The following is a 15,147-nucleotide window of genomic DNA, read 5'->3' on the forward strand; positions in this document are numbered from 1 at the left end:
CAGGGCGCGCTGGCGCTGGATGAACTGCAGGACCGTCAGCGGGCGTGGCGCCGGGCCGGATGCGTCGTGGGACAGGTACGTGGTCCAGGCCCACGGGAGCTTTTCCTCGTGCGCGCAGGCGGGAGGGCGGCTTGGAGGCGACGGTCGCGTAGGCGCGCAGCATGGCGGTGCGATGTGTCGAGGGCGCGTCCCAGTGCCCAAGGTTGGCGGTTGGCGGTTGGCGGTGGGCGGTGGGCGGTGGGCGGTGGGCGGTGGGCGGTTGATGGTTGGCGGCTGGCTGGCGGCGGAATCGTCACCTCACCACCATGTACTCGCCCCAGGCCCTCGCGCGCATGCAGACGGTGCAGACGCTGCTGCGCCAGGACGCCGCCCTCAGTGCCTACGAGGCGCCCCAGCGACCCTGCCCCGTCGCCATCCACTGGGTCCCCTCCGCCCTCGACCTCCGCCCGGGCGAGCTCGACGCCTGCCTCGGCCTCGTCCACGCCACGTCGGGCCACGACTACGCGGCTTCGGCCATGGGCTGGGACCCGCGCAGGAAGCGCGACGAGATGCTCGACGCCGACATGATGTATCTGCTGCTGCGCCCGGCCCAGGGCGGCCCCGACGCCATCCTCGGCTTCACCTCCTTCATGTTCACCCACGACGACCCCCCGCACCACGACCGCCCTGTCCTCTACATCTACGAGATCCATCTCCACGAGCGCCTGCGAGGACAGGGCCTCGGGTCCCGCCTCATCCAGTTCGTCGAGAGCGTGGCGCGCGCATGTCACATCCCCAAGACGATGCTGACCGTCTTCACCGCAAACACGCGCGCAAAGAGCATGTACCACAGCCTGGGCTACACCAGGGACGAGTGCAGCCCCGACGACAGGACCACGAGGAACAGGGTCATCCCCGCCGAATACGCCATCATGAGCAAGTCGATGGACTGAACACCATACATTGCTAGTCTTCATCAGCCCATCCTCACTCCACGGGAACAAACACCCTGTCAATGTCCGGCCCCCAGCCCTCATCCACCCCGCCAACCTTGACTTCGTTGACGCCCTGCTCCACGTTGACGTGCACCACTGAACTTGCCGGGCCTCCTCCCCCGTCTGGCAAGAACGCCGCCCTCTGCGATTTCCCATTCACACTGATGGCTGCATACCTTTGCTGCTTGTCGCCGTTGAGATGCTTGATCCTTACAGTCGTGCGCGTCGTTGCTGAAGATTCCACCTTGGAAAACGTGGCGGACCCCGAGGGCACGCCGCCAATGTACCCAATTGCCTTCGAGCCCGAGCACGAGGAGCATGCTTGAGATATGGCTCCGTTAGCAAGCTCTGCCGTCTCGCCTTCGTACCTGTTTTCGTTGGGCCCAGCCCTGCTGGCTCCAGTATCGGGATCCAGGATCCAGTTGACAGCGTTCTTCATGCTAGCCGTCGTTCCAGATATCTCAACCGGTAGCCATACGTATGTGCTTCTCATCAGATTCTCACTGTGCCATCGGTCCCCCATGTACACGTATCCATCCCCTACAGACAATACAAAGCTTGTTTGAGAAGCGTACGTGTTGGACCCAGAGTCGGCGAACTTTTGCCATGACGACCATGGACCCGAGAGAGACGTCGACGTGCTGTAGTAGTTGTCATTCGGGCTCCACCCCGTAAGCTGCGAGGCGAACATGAAGTAAACGCCTTTGTGTTTGATCATGGCCGGAGACTCGTATTTTTCTTTCCAGACGTAGACATTGCTGGAAACGCTGAGATAATCATCAGACAGTGCGTTGATGCGTAGGCCGTTGCGTCGCTGGCTTCGTCAGAAACAGGTCCCTACTGTGCTACGAGGCAGTCATACGTCTTCGGTCAGTAGATAGCCCTTGCCGTCGTCATCGACAAACACGCCAGAATCTCTACTCTCGAAGCCCAGTGGTCGCTCGCTGCGTAGATACGAATACTTTCCGCAAACGCTGTCGCCTATTGCGACACCAATCTTCGCCTCACCATAGTCGGCGCTGTCAATGTGAGCCCACAGGACATACTTACCCGTTCGCTTGTTGTGCATAACTTTTGGTCTCTCAATAACACGATCGGGCCCTGTGTCGCCAGATGCAGTCCGCGAGATTAGAGCGCCTTCATAAGACCATTCGACAAGGTTGGTAGACGAATAGCAGTTGATGTTTGTGAAAGCGGTTCCGTTTGTTTTATCTTCGCCAATCCTGCGGGCGCATCAGCACCGGTAGAGGCCGCCCTTGCGCGTAGAGCTATTTACCAATACCACTTTTCGCCATCTTTGATGATGCCGGCGCCGTGAGCCTGAATGTGCTGGCCTGTGTTGGTCTGGTGTAATGTCAGTTGCCATCTGCTCATGGGTACGACGAAACGCACTGCTGTCCAAGTCGCGCCAGGTACAATCTGGAGCGTCGCATCTACGATCAAGCCGGACAGGCCAAAGCCTACGAGTCTGAGAAGTCGCATGGCGGTATTGTAAGATTAAGTCTCAGATGCCAGCCAGAGCAATTGTCTATGCAGAGTGCCTGGAATTTATAGGCGCATCAGCAGATTCTCCCGTAAGTTCCTGACAATCTGTCGACTGGGTCGACCGCGAAAGGCTCGTCGCTCATTGACGGAAAAGGGGCACTGCGCTACATAGTGTCACGAGCAGACATGACTGTTTCAATAATTCTGGTGGCGTATGACTACCGGGACAAGGGTAATAGACGAGTTGTGGGGAAGCTTTAGTCCCGGAAACTATGCTTGATCGAACGTTACCCGTGTACTGCACGTACTATACTGCAAACTCTGCACACGACGCTGCCTAGGTATGTATCGCCTGGATTGGCAATCACCCGATGTCCGTGGCTCTTTCAACATGGATACACACTGGCCTAGGTAGCAATGGAACAGGCCGCCCTCCGAAGCGCAGATACTACTGGAAGGGGAAAGCATGCCGCATCCAGTCGGCACAATACTGCGACCGAACCTTGGAAGCAATGGGACATATGGGCTAACGAGTGTATGCTCAACGTATAACTTGGAATGCCTGGCAACAGTACCGAGGTAGTTTGCGCCGGTCGAAAAAGGCACGTTGCTAGTTCTGAATTGGACAAGATGTTTGCTGCACTCGTACCAACGTTGCACCTGCGCAGGCAGCGTACGCAGCGCACCCACGACAGCGTCTTCGGGCTTGCTCATGCTTCTCGCCCGCAGTTTGACCCGCTGCTTCCTTTTGCGAAAGCTTGCCAGCGCCACGACCACATCCTTCTGGGCGCGATTCCACGTATATCAGATACGGCCCAGCAACCTCAGCAATGATGTAGCGTTGTGTTAAGTTTACTGATCATGCATCTTCAGGGAACCTAGGTACCTGGATACTCTACAAGACATCAGAGATTGAACGTCAACAGACGACCATCGTTCACGTCCCTGATTTGAGTCATTCGCAAGTACCTTTGATGATCGGATAATTGCGAAGGGCCAACGACTTCGACATATTCCATACATTTGGACTGTCTCAGTACAATGCATTCCAGAATGTCCAGCACGTTGCGCTCTCATGTAAGATAACGGCACATCTTCTAAATAGGAGATTGTGTGTTTTCAAATCAGACGCCTCAATTTCACACTCGAGCAAACCCGTGTAAGAATACCGTAAAGACTTTGTATCAGATCGTTGAACATCAAGCAATCTTCCACAGGCGCCAGGGAGCTTTCCAGCTAGCGTTTCCCGGTAGATCCATCCTGCTACTTTTGTCACAACCTTTGCTTACGTTATTGCACAATATCCTTGGCCACACCGACATAGCCAGATCCATTCTCGATCCATGTATTCTTCCAGATCTGCACCAGCTCTTGCGAAAGTCTTGTCATGTCGAGGTTCCTCTCACTTGAACTCGCTAGTACCTTCCAGCCTTGCTCGTGTTCTGCGCTCACATCATCGATCATGTATGTGTACTTGTCGAAATTGTCGGAGCCCGCAATGAGCATGTCATTCACACCATTGGCGAACCCGAATGTAGCGAGAACTTGGTTGTAGCTGACCCAAGCGGCGTCTGTCATGGGAATGCTGACCTTGTAAATGACATTGGGAAGGATGCCATCGCGTTCGACAACAGTGTGTAACGAGTCGGCCATGTAACCGTCGATGAAACGATACAGTTTTTCCCGGTCATCCTCACAAAGGTGGACCCCTGCTCCGCGAATCATGCGGAGGGGGGCAATGAGAACAAGACGTTCCCTTGCCTTGGAAGCAGTCAGTCGCGCAACTCAAGCAAGAAAAGGACATTGAAGCTTACATCAGGACCAGGTGTAACCGTACGGCACAGTGAATTGGATTCAGGTCTGGGCTTCATCTCGTATGCAGGCGTCGCAAGAGGCGTCGAAGTGTAGAGTGGCGTTATGCTGTGAAGAGGCGAAGACGAAGACAGCCCCACAAAAGAAGCATGCGAATTTGATCTACCAGGAGGCGTGTCTCTGCCACCTACGGTATGGCCAGGGATGTGATAGTCGAAGGGTGACCGGTATGATCCCTTCTCCCATCCATGCTTTGGCGCACCGGGCGGGATCAAGGCAGCCCGCCGAATCGAGTTGGCGACTTCAGATGCAACCGAACCTACAGCGGTTGTATGTTCTGGACGAAGAGAAAGGGGGGGCCTCCGCGTGTGTACGAGGTTGCGCGCGTCGGCCAGCCGGTTGCCAAAGCCGACGTCTGCAAAACGCGTATAGTTGCGGTTTTCCACCAGTCGCGGAATTGTCGGTGAGGACGCTGATGGGGAAGTAGAATTTATGCGAGGGGGGGCCGACATGCTTTCCTGGTTGCTGATGGCGGAGAGTGATTGTAACGCGTATTTCGACTTCAATTTGATGGTAAGGAGCTGGAGCAGAAGCGAAAGGGGAAGCGAACACACTAGAAACACGCTCTCAACTCGCTAAGAGGAAGCAGCCAAGCCTGTGACTGTTCGTGGTGACAAACACAAAGCTCCAGTGAAGGTGTAGCGCCATTCATCGAACATTCAATATGTGTTCTGCTTTGGGAGAGACGATATGATCGATCTAGTTGCACGAGAAAATATCGATGGATTTCATTGTCACTACAATTTGTTAATGATATTCAGATTGTGGTCCGTGTTGTTTACCTAGGTAGTCACTAGCACTAGCGAAAAGGACTCGACACCCGTGCTGCTATATCCAGTATAGTCTGTAGAAGCCCAATCAACATAGTCCCAGTGTGGAATTTGGAATTCATCCACCGAATGCGAAAGCTTCCCTTCGCCTCAAGAAGAGTGAACTCAGATTCGATCGCAACTTGATGTCTATACTGCTTCCTAGACCATGCACTGGCGTCATATCAAATGGCGGGCACCATGGCAAAAGCGCCACCTGTCGGTACTAGAGACTTTCAGGGCCGAAGAAGCAGCGAAGGAAAGCGCTGTTGTTGTTCGCAGAATTTGGGACGGGAATATTGAGGTATGTCCTGAGTGTTTTGATAGAGTCTAGAACATTTGTTTCTCTAACGCTAGCCAGTATGTCACTTGCGGCCGTCTTGAAGACCAAGCAAGCATTTGGAATCGTTGCAAACGCTCACTACGCTACCTCCAGAATAGGCCGCGGCGGGATTCATCTCAACAGTACTTTGAGCATGACTCAGTCTCAGTGAAGAGCGGTGGAGAGACTGTGACAATGACCATAAGAGAAGACGCGCACAACGAGGAAACACAAGAGTCTGGCAGTGAGCCCTGGGAGGGCGACTATACTAGCCTTCTAGCCGAGTATGGTATACGATAGTTGCCCCATAGTTTCCTGATGGCTCCTCCGCCTTTATTGCGTCTTATATCATACCCAGGTAGTCATGTACACCACCACATTCTGTACTAGATAGACACTGCAAGATTCATGTAGCTACCAAGAGCACGCTTTGTCACTATGCTATTTGGATAATGTCTCTGCCGGTGTTGTCAGATAGGAAAAGCGATATGATAACGCGGCGAATTCCATCTGGGTACCCCCAAAGCAGCGACGAAGACAAGATCAACTACACCAGCATAAGTAGCTAGGAAATGGGAAACAATTTCGCATTTGAGTATAGATCTTCCAGTACTCCAATCACGTACGACCCTAATCTGATAGTATCAATGCTTGACCGTAATGAAATTGAATCCGGGCCTGTCTCGTTTTAGCAGCAGTACCGCTCATAGATGACGTATACTTTCCCTGGCCAAGACATTTCCCACCTCTGGATGTGGCCTCTGAAGTAAAGCTCTCATCTATCCCGCTCCTTGAACCGTCGACTCAGCTCGTAGAGCCTTTACAGCCGTCTTTAGCCACTTCCTCGCTCAACTCGCGCGTCCTGCCTACGAGATGGACTCGCGGCTACCGCACCCTCGCCAAATACAAGCACAGCTCCAGGCACTCGGCGACGAAATCCAGAGCATCCGCGAAGAACACGATGGCCACATTGTCGGGCTAAGCCAGCGTCTGCAACAAGCTGAGAACCGCCATCGACAACTCCTACATCAGCTCCAAATTGCTACGAACCGCTTTCCTGGACCGCCTGGCAGTAGTCACAGTGGTTACTCGAGTTCGACTGCCAACCTGGATAATCCTCTCCCTCTCTCGGAGTCTCTTATCGGTACTGGTCGCATCACAACACCTCCACGAGCACATACCGGTGGCGCCACGAGTAACGACAGGTATGATCGTACCCGCTTCTTATCATCAGGGGAGGCTTCTTCTAGATACAACAGCTATCCTAGTCGCCCATCCCCTGTTCCATCGGTGGATGCGAATGCTACACCACGCGCACAAAAAGCTGCTCCCCCATTGAACCCAGTCCGCCCTCAGCAGCCAGTCATTGGTAGTAAAGACAACGCAGCTTATCTTCCTATGGTCATGGAGAATATCATGTCCGAGCACCGCCGCCACAAACGTGAGGGCACCTTGAGATCTTGGTGAGATGCTCTCTGAGCGAGCGCTCATGAATGAATGATGGTGGCTAATGCATATCAGTGGATTCGTTGTTCCAGAAGGGCGGACCAGCGATGTCAAATGCTCTCAAGACTCTTTCCATATACCCTGCTTTCGTGCCAACCACTTCTACTATTGCCGACAACACATGCGTGTCATCCCTGGTGGGAAGACGGTTTGTAGCCATAGGAACAAGCAGGACTGCTTGGTGGTGATATTTGGTACGTGTTCCAAACGTGGCTCTTGTGCTCATACGTCAAGACTGTTAGTAATCATCCACAGAAGATCACGATGACTGGGACCTGATCGTGGATGCTGCACTCGCGGCAGGCAACCTTGGCAACAAAGGAGTGGATGTCGAGGATCTGAAAGAGGCTCTCTTCCCTCCTCAGAACTACTCTGATCGATACATGAGCGCCCCTGGCTGATTTGGAAGAAGATAAAGTACCCGGTGGTATGAGAAGGGTTTTAGGGCGAGGAAGGGCAGAGAAACAGTTGCAGCGGTGGATCAGCTCTTCGCGTAATCCGTGTCATTTTCCGATTCAATCCCCTTATGACCCTATCTGAGCAACTACATCGAGTGTAGTGTTGCATACAGCCTGAATGCGCACCTAGAGACAAACATTGAGCGTGTCGAGTGTCTTTCGCGGCACAGCCTCGGTGTCTTGGAGATGTTCATGTCTAAGGCAAGGTTTGGCGTTGTGTGTCGTTGGCGATATTTCAGTTGCGCCTCCGGGGCCATTGATCCCACGTAAATCATGGATACCGAGTATGGCGACGTTGGGAAGGTTTGCTGAGCCATGCTTGGTGTCGTTAAGATTGTAGGTTGCCACGCACGCTGTGGTCCATGTTTCGTTTTTTGGCAACGCCAACACGCAAGAAGAATACCTACGCACGGCTGCGCGACGCAACCCACGTAAGTGTTATTGTTCAGCGGTCGGACAAAGCGCGCTCACATTTGGACGAAGTCGCCCATGCCCAGCTGAGAGTAGACGAGAAGCGCGCGTCTTTGACACGCGCTCATGACGCTTGGGCCTTGTCGCGTGATTTGTCATCACTCAATCAAATATCAAAGGGGGCCGGGGTGCACAGAAGAATTTGCTCCACATTGCAAGCTGCATGCAGACGCGCCTTGAATTCTTCTGCCAAGCGATCAACTATCGCTTCAGTACGCGACAAACCATGTGTATTAGACCACGCTCTCATGTCCCCCGTTCTCCCGACCTCGGGAACTGGAGGTCATCTTTTCCGCTGCAGCTCCCTCCCTCCACTACACTCCCTCAACCGAAGGTCGAGTTCAGTGGCCCGAACTTGATGTTGCTGTAGACAACAGTGGCATCAGCATGTTGGCTTTCAATGTCTGCCGGCACACCGCTCGTCGTCTCGCATTCTCCCCTGCCGGTACCTAGATCCGTGTCTGGGTTCTTGTCTGTGGGATACGTAGAGTCAAGCCAAAGCATGTTGCTGTAATGGTCATCCCACAGGCTCATGACGAGGACCATGCCGTTTGCGAGAGCCTTTGCCATGTTCGCCATACCGCCCTTGTCTTTGAACGTGTACGTATCGTGGAATGCAGCTTTCTGTTCGTCGCAAAACTTTGTTGTGATGGAGTTCCCGTCTACGCCAGGAACAGTAGATGCAGGCTGCGCAATAGTCTTGCCGTTCTGGACATAGAAACGCTTGATCTCCATAGCGTCCCCGGTGCCGACAAATTGTGTGACCACGGTGAACTTCTTTGAAGTGTCTACCGTCTTGCCCTTGCCATAGAAGTCTTTGACACCCATGCGGTAGCTGTTGAAGTCACAGCCGTCAGGATCGCAAACCCCGGCATAACGGTCGGCCGAATAGGTACCTCCGCAACCGTCGCCGTCACAACGAGACTGCTCGATTGTGGAGCACGAGTGTGGGGTGACGGCTGTGCTGACAGCGTTCGCTTCCCAGATGTCCATCTCTGCGCAGCACGAACCATGGCCCCCAACCCCTGCATTCGCATCGTTGGAGGATGGCTGCCAACCTTCGACATTTCCCTGCAGCATTCTGAGTAGCTGAAAACCAATTCTTGGAACCGAGCGTGACTTACCTCGCCGTTGATGAACTTCAAATCCCGTGGGCACTGTGCGTCGCAATACCCTGTGCCGTATTTGGCGCCAGCCTTGTTCGTCGAGAATTTCTTCAATCCGCCATCTGCATCCATTGAAACAAAGTACAAAGCGCCATTGAATCCGCATGGCAGGTTCGACACGTCCACATCGAACGTGAACTCTTGGTTGCCGGTAAACTTAAACATCTGTTCAAATCCACGGATCAGTTGAGTCACTGTTTGTACCTACGAGAACGTTACTTACCTCGTAAGTCGTATCATCCTTCATGAGATACGTCCGAGAACCGATGTTTGTGGAGTAGGAACCCTTCGTGATGAACTTCAACTTCAGGGAGTTACTGCCCGCGGTGATGCCGTATGTGCCACTGTAGTCTGCGCCGTCAACGGCACAGTTGGCCGCACATGCCTTATTGTCTGGGCAGGCAGTTGCGTTCCACTCGTTACCTGTGTAACAGTTGTCATAGCTAGTCTTGTGTTAGCAGCTGAGTCAACCCAACAGATTGTGCCTATGCCATTACCCTCCTTTGACATGAAGCCATCGCCAATTGGCGTCGATGACAATTTTACCGTTCTTGGTTGTGCAGCTACCCTTGGCGGTGCAAGACTGCCATGTCATTCCTGGATGGGTTTCGGTTTGCTGAGTACCAACAAGCTGTGCGTGAACGACGTGGTAAAACCACGCGGCAATGACGAAGTAGTGATACATGCCCAGATGGTGAGCAGTACAGGCTTTGGGGTTTCAGTAATATCGTGGGCAAAGACTGACAAAGGGTTGAATCAAGATCATGGCAAGTGCATCGGCAGGCGTCTCTTATGTCCCTTTTCGTGGAGCCTTCTAATTACCCTTGGGCGTATGTACTCTATGTTCCATCTTTCAATCAATGTGTCAATAAATGCTAAACCACGCCCCAACTGCTGCAATTGGCGTTCAAAGCCTTTTCTCGCATACCGATAATGCGCGGCCCCTACATGCCATGTCGAGATTCATCTCACTGGAGACTAGAACATGTCCGACCACAGACGCGGACAGCGTATGAGATGAATTGACTGCTTAGTGCGACGCGGACACCCGTAGGTCTATAGGGCAATCTCCACGCAATGTAGGAATAATTAGACATCGTCATCGGAGCCAGAGGGTCACTCGGACAGTCGATATGATGCAACAACCCTCTTGTTCGGCTGTCTACCTGGCTAAGCATACCAAGCATCTTGAAGCTCACTGCCATGAGCTGGGCGCTGAGCACTATTAACTGGGTATTTCAATCCAAAGTCAAGAGCAGCTCCTGCATAGATGCATGCGCCTCGGCGCCTCAGACCCGGTCCCGTAACACCCTGTTAAACTACGAGTAGAATGCGTCTTAGGTCTTCGATGGGTCATGCTGTCACTGCACAGCGGAGAGTTCAAATGCCGAAGAAGACATGAAGGCAAGCCAAGCTGATCATCAATTATATGAAAGACAAGTACCGAAGAGGGGTAGATTGACGATACTATTGATACCACGAGACCGGTAATGAGACATGACCAGCATTCCCCGCATTGGCACAAGGAGGACCCTACCTAGGTATGCACGGGACCCGATGAGTGCGTCGAAATGCCGGCGATTCCATTTATTAATCGTCAGCACTGGTGACGCTACACCATCGGGAGGATGAGTGAATGCTACCTAGCTGGAGGTACCTAGGTATGGCGGCCTGAGCGTACCTGGGGACGCAATGGTTAACTGGGTCTGTTGCATCTCCGTCTTATATCCGAGTCTGTGCGCTCCAACCTATTGCCTCATCTCCACCTGATCTCCGCCTTGTCCGACCTCCAGCTGTTCCGCCATTGTCAACGCGCATCGCAGTCCCTAGTTGCCATCCGTCATATGCCATGTCCGCTCCCGGCGCCGAGTGGATTAGCGACAGGTCTCGCGAGGAATCCCCAGAAGGTCACGATGGCTTGTCGCAGCGACGCACGAGCAAGAAGCGCAAAGTGTTGTCGTGCTACGCTTGTCGCAACCGCAAGATGAAGTGTGATCGCGTCTTTCCAGTATGTGGCCGATGTCAGAAAAACGACAGAGGTCACGAGTGTACATATGACCCCCGGCTACTTCAAGAGTCCCACCGTGACAGGGGCGCTGCGTCTCTTGCGCTTACAGAGCTGCCAGTCGAGAGCGAGCCCTCCTCGGACGCATCGAATGCATTACAACGAAAACTCAAAACACAAGAGAGACGAATTGCCATTCTGGAACAGAAACTCATCAATCGAAATGGCGGTGGTAATCCCCCGCAATATGGGGAGTTTGTGCCCCATGAACCCAAGATCACAGAGGAAATCATGTTCAGAGGAAAGGGTTTCAGATCCCAGTTCAACGGCGCAACGAGTATCATGAGCATGATCTCCACGGTACAGTCCCAAGCCTGACGTCAACGTGATAGAAACTGACCACCACTAAGTATCACGAGCTACAAGCTTTTACGCGAGAGGCTTTGACCGTCGATCACTCCATCATGCGTGTCAAAACCGACTTCAAAGCCTTTCGCGATCAGAGGAAGAAGTCTGCGAAGAGGCAGGCCACTAGATGCTCTGACATCGACTCTGAAATACTCGCTATCCTTCCGGAAAAGAGCATAGTTGATACGCAGGCGGCTCTCTACTTCCAGACGTGGGAAACAAGTTATAAAATCCTGCACGGGCCGTCGTTCTGGGAGGATTATCGAAATTACTGGGAATCAGATCGGGACGGAAAGGGACCGGTGAGCTTCGCCGTCTTGCTCGTCTTGCTCGTCGCAGCCACGAAGTGCCTTAACCCGAAAGATGATGTGTTTGTTGGTGACACGACTGCCGACAGGCAAGCGGCTCACGAGCTTATTAATTTATGCGACAGCTGGATCGCTGATCAGCCGCGCAAGCGGGTTACTTTAGCTTTGTTCCAGCTACAGTGCCTGTCGTTACTCGCGAAGCGTGTTAATTGCGTGCGCCTGAAGCAAGACTGGGTCGCATCGGGTGACCTACTGCGACTCTCCCTTGCATCTGGTCTACACCGTGATCCCTCTCTGCTCGGACATGGTACGATGACAGCTTTCGATGAGCAAATGAGGAAGCGTCTGTGGATTACCGTCATGGAGCTGGAGCTCCAGTCTTCCGTTGAGAGTGGCATTCAATCTTCGCTCTCCGGACTATACTGGGACTCGCCTATCCCTGATAATCTTGGCGATGAATCCTTTTCGCCAGATATGCAGCACATGCCGGCGGTACGTAGAAACGAACCTCGGAAGAAAGCGTTCCCTGTGAGACTGACACCGTGCAGTCCGACGAGAACTTCACATCAGCTTCGTACCTCATCGCAACTACAAAGTCACTTCCACTCCGTATCCATTTGACGCAAGTGTTAAACACCCCTTCCAGTGCTCTCGATTACGACGACGTGCTGCACTACGATGCACGGATCCGCTCTGCATTGGCCGCACTACCCGTCTGGAACGATGATCGCGCACTCGTACCTTCCGCACTCCTCCAGTTGCAGTTGCGACAGTATCTCTTATTGGTGCACAAGGCCTACGCAAGACTAGCCTGCACAGACAATCGCTACTTATACTCGTTCACAACTTGTGTAGAAACGTGCAGCTCTTTGGTCACCACGCACGATCGCCTGCTATCAAGAGGCGTTCTAGCGCTGAACAACTTCCGCAACGACGTCATCAGAGCTGGTCTGACACTTTCGCAGATTGTCTACCACAACTGCACTCTTCGAAAAGTAAAATCGTCCCGTACCCCTGCAACTGATTCTACGAATCACAGTGCAGACCATCACACTCATTTTGCAGACCTGAGTAGGCCACGGCGCTTGGCAGCCTCCGATACATGTCTAGACCTGTATCTCACGGCACTACCGCAGGAGTCGTTCCTTGCAAGAACACTATGTATATCTTCGATGGACATCCTAGAGCGAACGAGACAGATATTTGAGATTAAGGTCTTCCGGCTTGGTACAGGATACATGGAATGCTGGCTGTAAGTTATGTGTCAACAATTCACAGCAAGAATTCGCTGATTTTGGTTCTCGTATGCACAGCATGTCTGCTGCAGTAGGCATGCTACCTCCTCCATCACCTGCTACATCCATAGCCTACATCAACAACATCCACGATGACGTACTTTCAAGATGTCACAAAACGCTCGACTGGTTTACCTCGTTGGCTTTCAGAGTACTAGCTCTACAAAAAGATCCCCTGAGTCGCTTGGCGTCTTCCCTTCGCAGTACCATGAGTACTAGGGAAGAGATTGTCTCGACGTCAATGACCGCTGAGAGTGCACCTACCACGTCACCAGATGGGGTTTGCGTAGAAGCCAACACAAGTAATAGTACGAAAGAAACGTATGGACCATTCGATTCACTACAGGACATACAGTCAGATATGAGCGGCTGGTCATTTCCTGACTTCTGGGCGTTTGACCTTGGCGGAGACTTCTGATCTTCATACATGCAATGACGTCAGATAGATACCGCAGCTATAACTACGTCTTCGCAGATGTTAGCAGGTGTATATCATCAAAGACATTGCATCGCCCTAGCTCCTACTACCCCATGCTATTCCGGCGCCGTGACTCTTCGAAGTGTGCTTGTTTTCTACTCCACACATACTACAGTTGTTCTTTTTTTCAAGGTTTTGTAGAGTCTCTTTGCAGCTTCTCCTATTAAGTCGTGCTTTTCGACACTACTCCATTATCATCTTTAAGAGGTATAATAAGCAGTTACTTAAGACGCTTACAATGCCATCTAGCATTGCCATTATCAAAGGAAGCTTTATAGTTGCATGTTAGAGAGCTTTGTTACGTCGTACTAACAATAACTAGTGCGGCGAGCGGGATAGAGCTGTATCTACCGAAAGGACACAAGCTTATTAAGGCGCACTACCGCGAAGATTTTGAAACATACAAAGATTCAAAACGCCTAGACAGACTTATGTAGGGTTATCAGAGCTTGCTTCGTTATTTCCGTAGGCATTAGTTTCGCTGTAGAGCACATGGACTCAGCTCTCTACGCGTCACTGTGTTCGCAATGTGTTGGTTAAGACCCTGTCATTTGATTCACTCAATAGCGTCGCCTCAATAGTATATATACATAGCTTCCTCCCTCTTTCATAGGATACCCACATTGTACATCTCTTCTTGTTCTATACGATGCGTAGTTCTGTGCTGCGTCTAGTTTGACAATTTTTCTACGACTGGGGTCAATTAGCCCTTCTGGTTTCATCAAGCCACTGGGAAGGGAGTTCTTGTCGGGAAGCGCAGACAATCAAGAACAAACAGTACATACGTAGACGGTGGAGGGCAGTCACTGCTACATGCTTTTAAACTACGCAAAGACTGTGAAGTCGAAGGGGACAGTTCTTGTTTCGAACTATGTCGGACTTTTTTAGTGGTATGCAGTTCCGTATCAGGTAAAAATGACATGTAACAAGCTAAGCGTTCTGCACTACATCCTAGAGAATCTTATCTAATCCTGCCACGAAGGCACAGTAATCGGCTCGACACATATCATCTAAATGTGCGTTCTGGGTTCCTATTTCGTCCAGAGCGTTCTCGTCTTGTCTAGATGCCCGCACGTCTTTGTAGTTGCAGGTTTCTGTCTTGTGCCGGGCAGGTACCTGGAGGCGCCCAATGACTGCGCGTGTACTTCGAGCTTCTATCTTTTCTGTTTTCTCGCGCAGGACAAAGAAAGACCCTGACCGTTCGAACAGAAGATCTTCTATTTTCATCCCATTCGGCGGAGGTGTCGGCGGCCAAAGCACAATATTCGGCACATCTGAACGGTCAAATTTCTCGATCAGTATCTTGTATGGCAGCGGCTTTGAGGCTTGATTACCCTTCCGACCATGGCCGTATTTTCGCACAAGGTGCGGCACAAGATCATCACCTGGTAGACTTGCCGTCTTTTTCTGGCCTCGTTTTGAGATCAAGTCCTTGAATGACTTCATTTTTTTCGACGGTCTTGTAGGTAGTAGTACTGCAGGCTTGAACAAGAGAACTTCGGCGAGGCAATTTAATACTGTTGGTGATGTGTTGCTGTTACAGAACAGTGTGATGCATTAGTGCATGCGCAACGTTAGCAAACACTTTGG

General features: G+C 52.1%; 6 protein-coding genes across 6 annotated transcripts; 3 read left to right on the forward strand and 3 right to left on the reverse strand.

Moving 5' to 3' along the window:
* Nucleotides 1-305: 305 nt before the first annotated feature.
* On the forward strand, nt 306-932 carry J4E90_002398 (uncharacterized protein; the record flags this gene model as incomplete). Its single annotated transcript, XM_051431978.1, has 1 exon — nt 306-932. The coding sequence occupies one exon, from the start codon at nt 306-308 to the stop codon at nt 930-932; it is 627 nt and encodes a 208-aa protein (XP_051293400.1).
* Nucleotides 933-966: 34 nt separating this feature from the next.
* J4E90_002399 (uncharacterized protein) lies at nt 967-2,456 on the reverse strand (the record flags this gene model as incomplete). The annotated part of the gene is made up of 4 exons (XM_051431979.1): nt 967-1,788; nt 1,837-2,197; nt 2,251-2,318; nt 2,367-2,456. The coding sequence occupies 4 exons, from the start codon at nt 2,454-2,456 to the stop codon at nt 967-969; spliced, it is 1,341 nt and encodes a 446-aa protein (XP_051293401.1).
* Nucleotides 2,457-3,749: 1,293 nt separating this feature from the next.
* On the reverse strand, nt 3,750-4,184 carry J4E90_002400 (uncharacterized protein; the record flags this gene model as incomplete). The annotated part of the gene is made up of 1 exon (XM_051431980.1): nt 3,750-4,184. The coding sequence occupies one exon, from the start codon at nt 4,182-4,184 to the stop codon at nt 3,750-3,752; it is 435 nt and encodes a 144-aa protein (XP_051293402.1).
* Nucleotides 4,185-8,221: 4,037 nt separating this feature from the next.
* On the reverse strand, nt 8,222-9,658 carry J4E90_002401 (uncharacterized protein; the record flags this gene model as incomplete). Its single annotated transcript, XM_051431981.1, has 4 exons — nt 8,222-8,968; nt 9,022-9,228; nt 9,287-9,506; nt 9,561-9,658. 4 exons carry the CDS (start codon nt 9,656-9,658, stop codon nt 8,222-8,224), a joined length of 1,272 nt encoding a protein of 423 aa, XP_051293403.1.
* Nucleotides 9,659-11,047: 1,389 nt separating this feature from the next.
* J4E90_002402 (uncharacterized protein) lies at nt 11,048-11,446 on the forward strand (the record flags this gene model as incomplete). The annotated part of the gene is made up of 2 exons (XM_051431982.1): nt 11,048-11,052; nt 11,155-11,446. 2 exons carry the CDS (start codon nt 11,048-11,050, stop codon nt 11,444-11,446), a joined length of 297 nt encoding a protein of 98 aa, XP_051293404.1.
* An 86-nt stretch (nt 11,447-11,532) lies between these two features.
* Nucleotides 11,533-12,783, forward strand: J4E90_002403 (uncharacterized protein; the record flags this gene model as incomplete). The annotated part of the gene is made up of 3 exons (XM_051431983.1): nt 11,533-12,276; nt 12,333-12,556; nt 12,750-12,783. 3 exons carry the CDS (start codon nt 11,533-11,535, stop codon nt 12,781-12,783), a joined length of 1,002 nt encoding a protein of 333 aa, XP_051293405.1.
* Nucleotides 12,784-15,147: the final 2,364 nt, after the last annotated feature.

Source organism: Alternaria incomplexa (genome assembly GCF_024043165.1).
Source record: "Alternaria incomplexa strain BMP 0042 chromosome Unknown scaffold_3, whole genome shotgun sequence".
Taxonomy (NCBI): Eukaryota; Fungi; Ascomycota; class Dothideomycetes; order Pleosporales; family Pleosporaceae; genus Alternaria; species Alternaria incomplexa.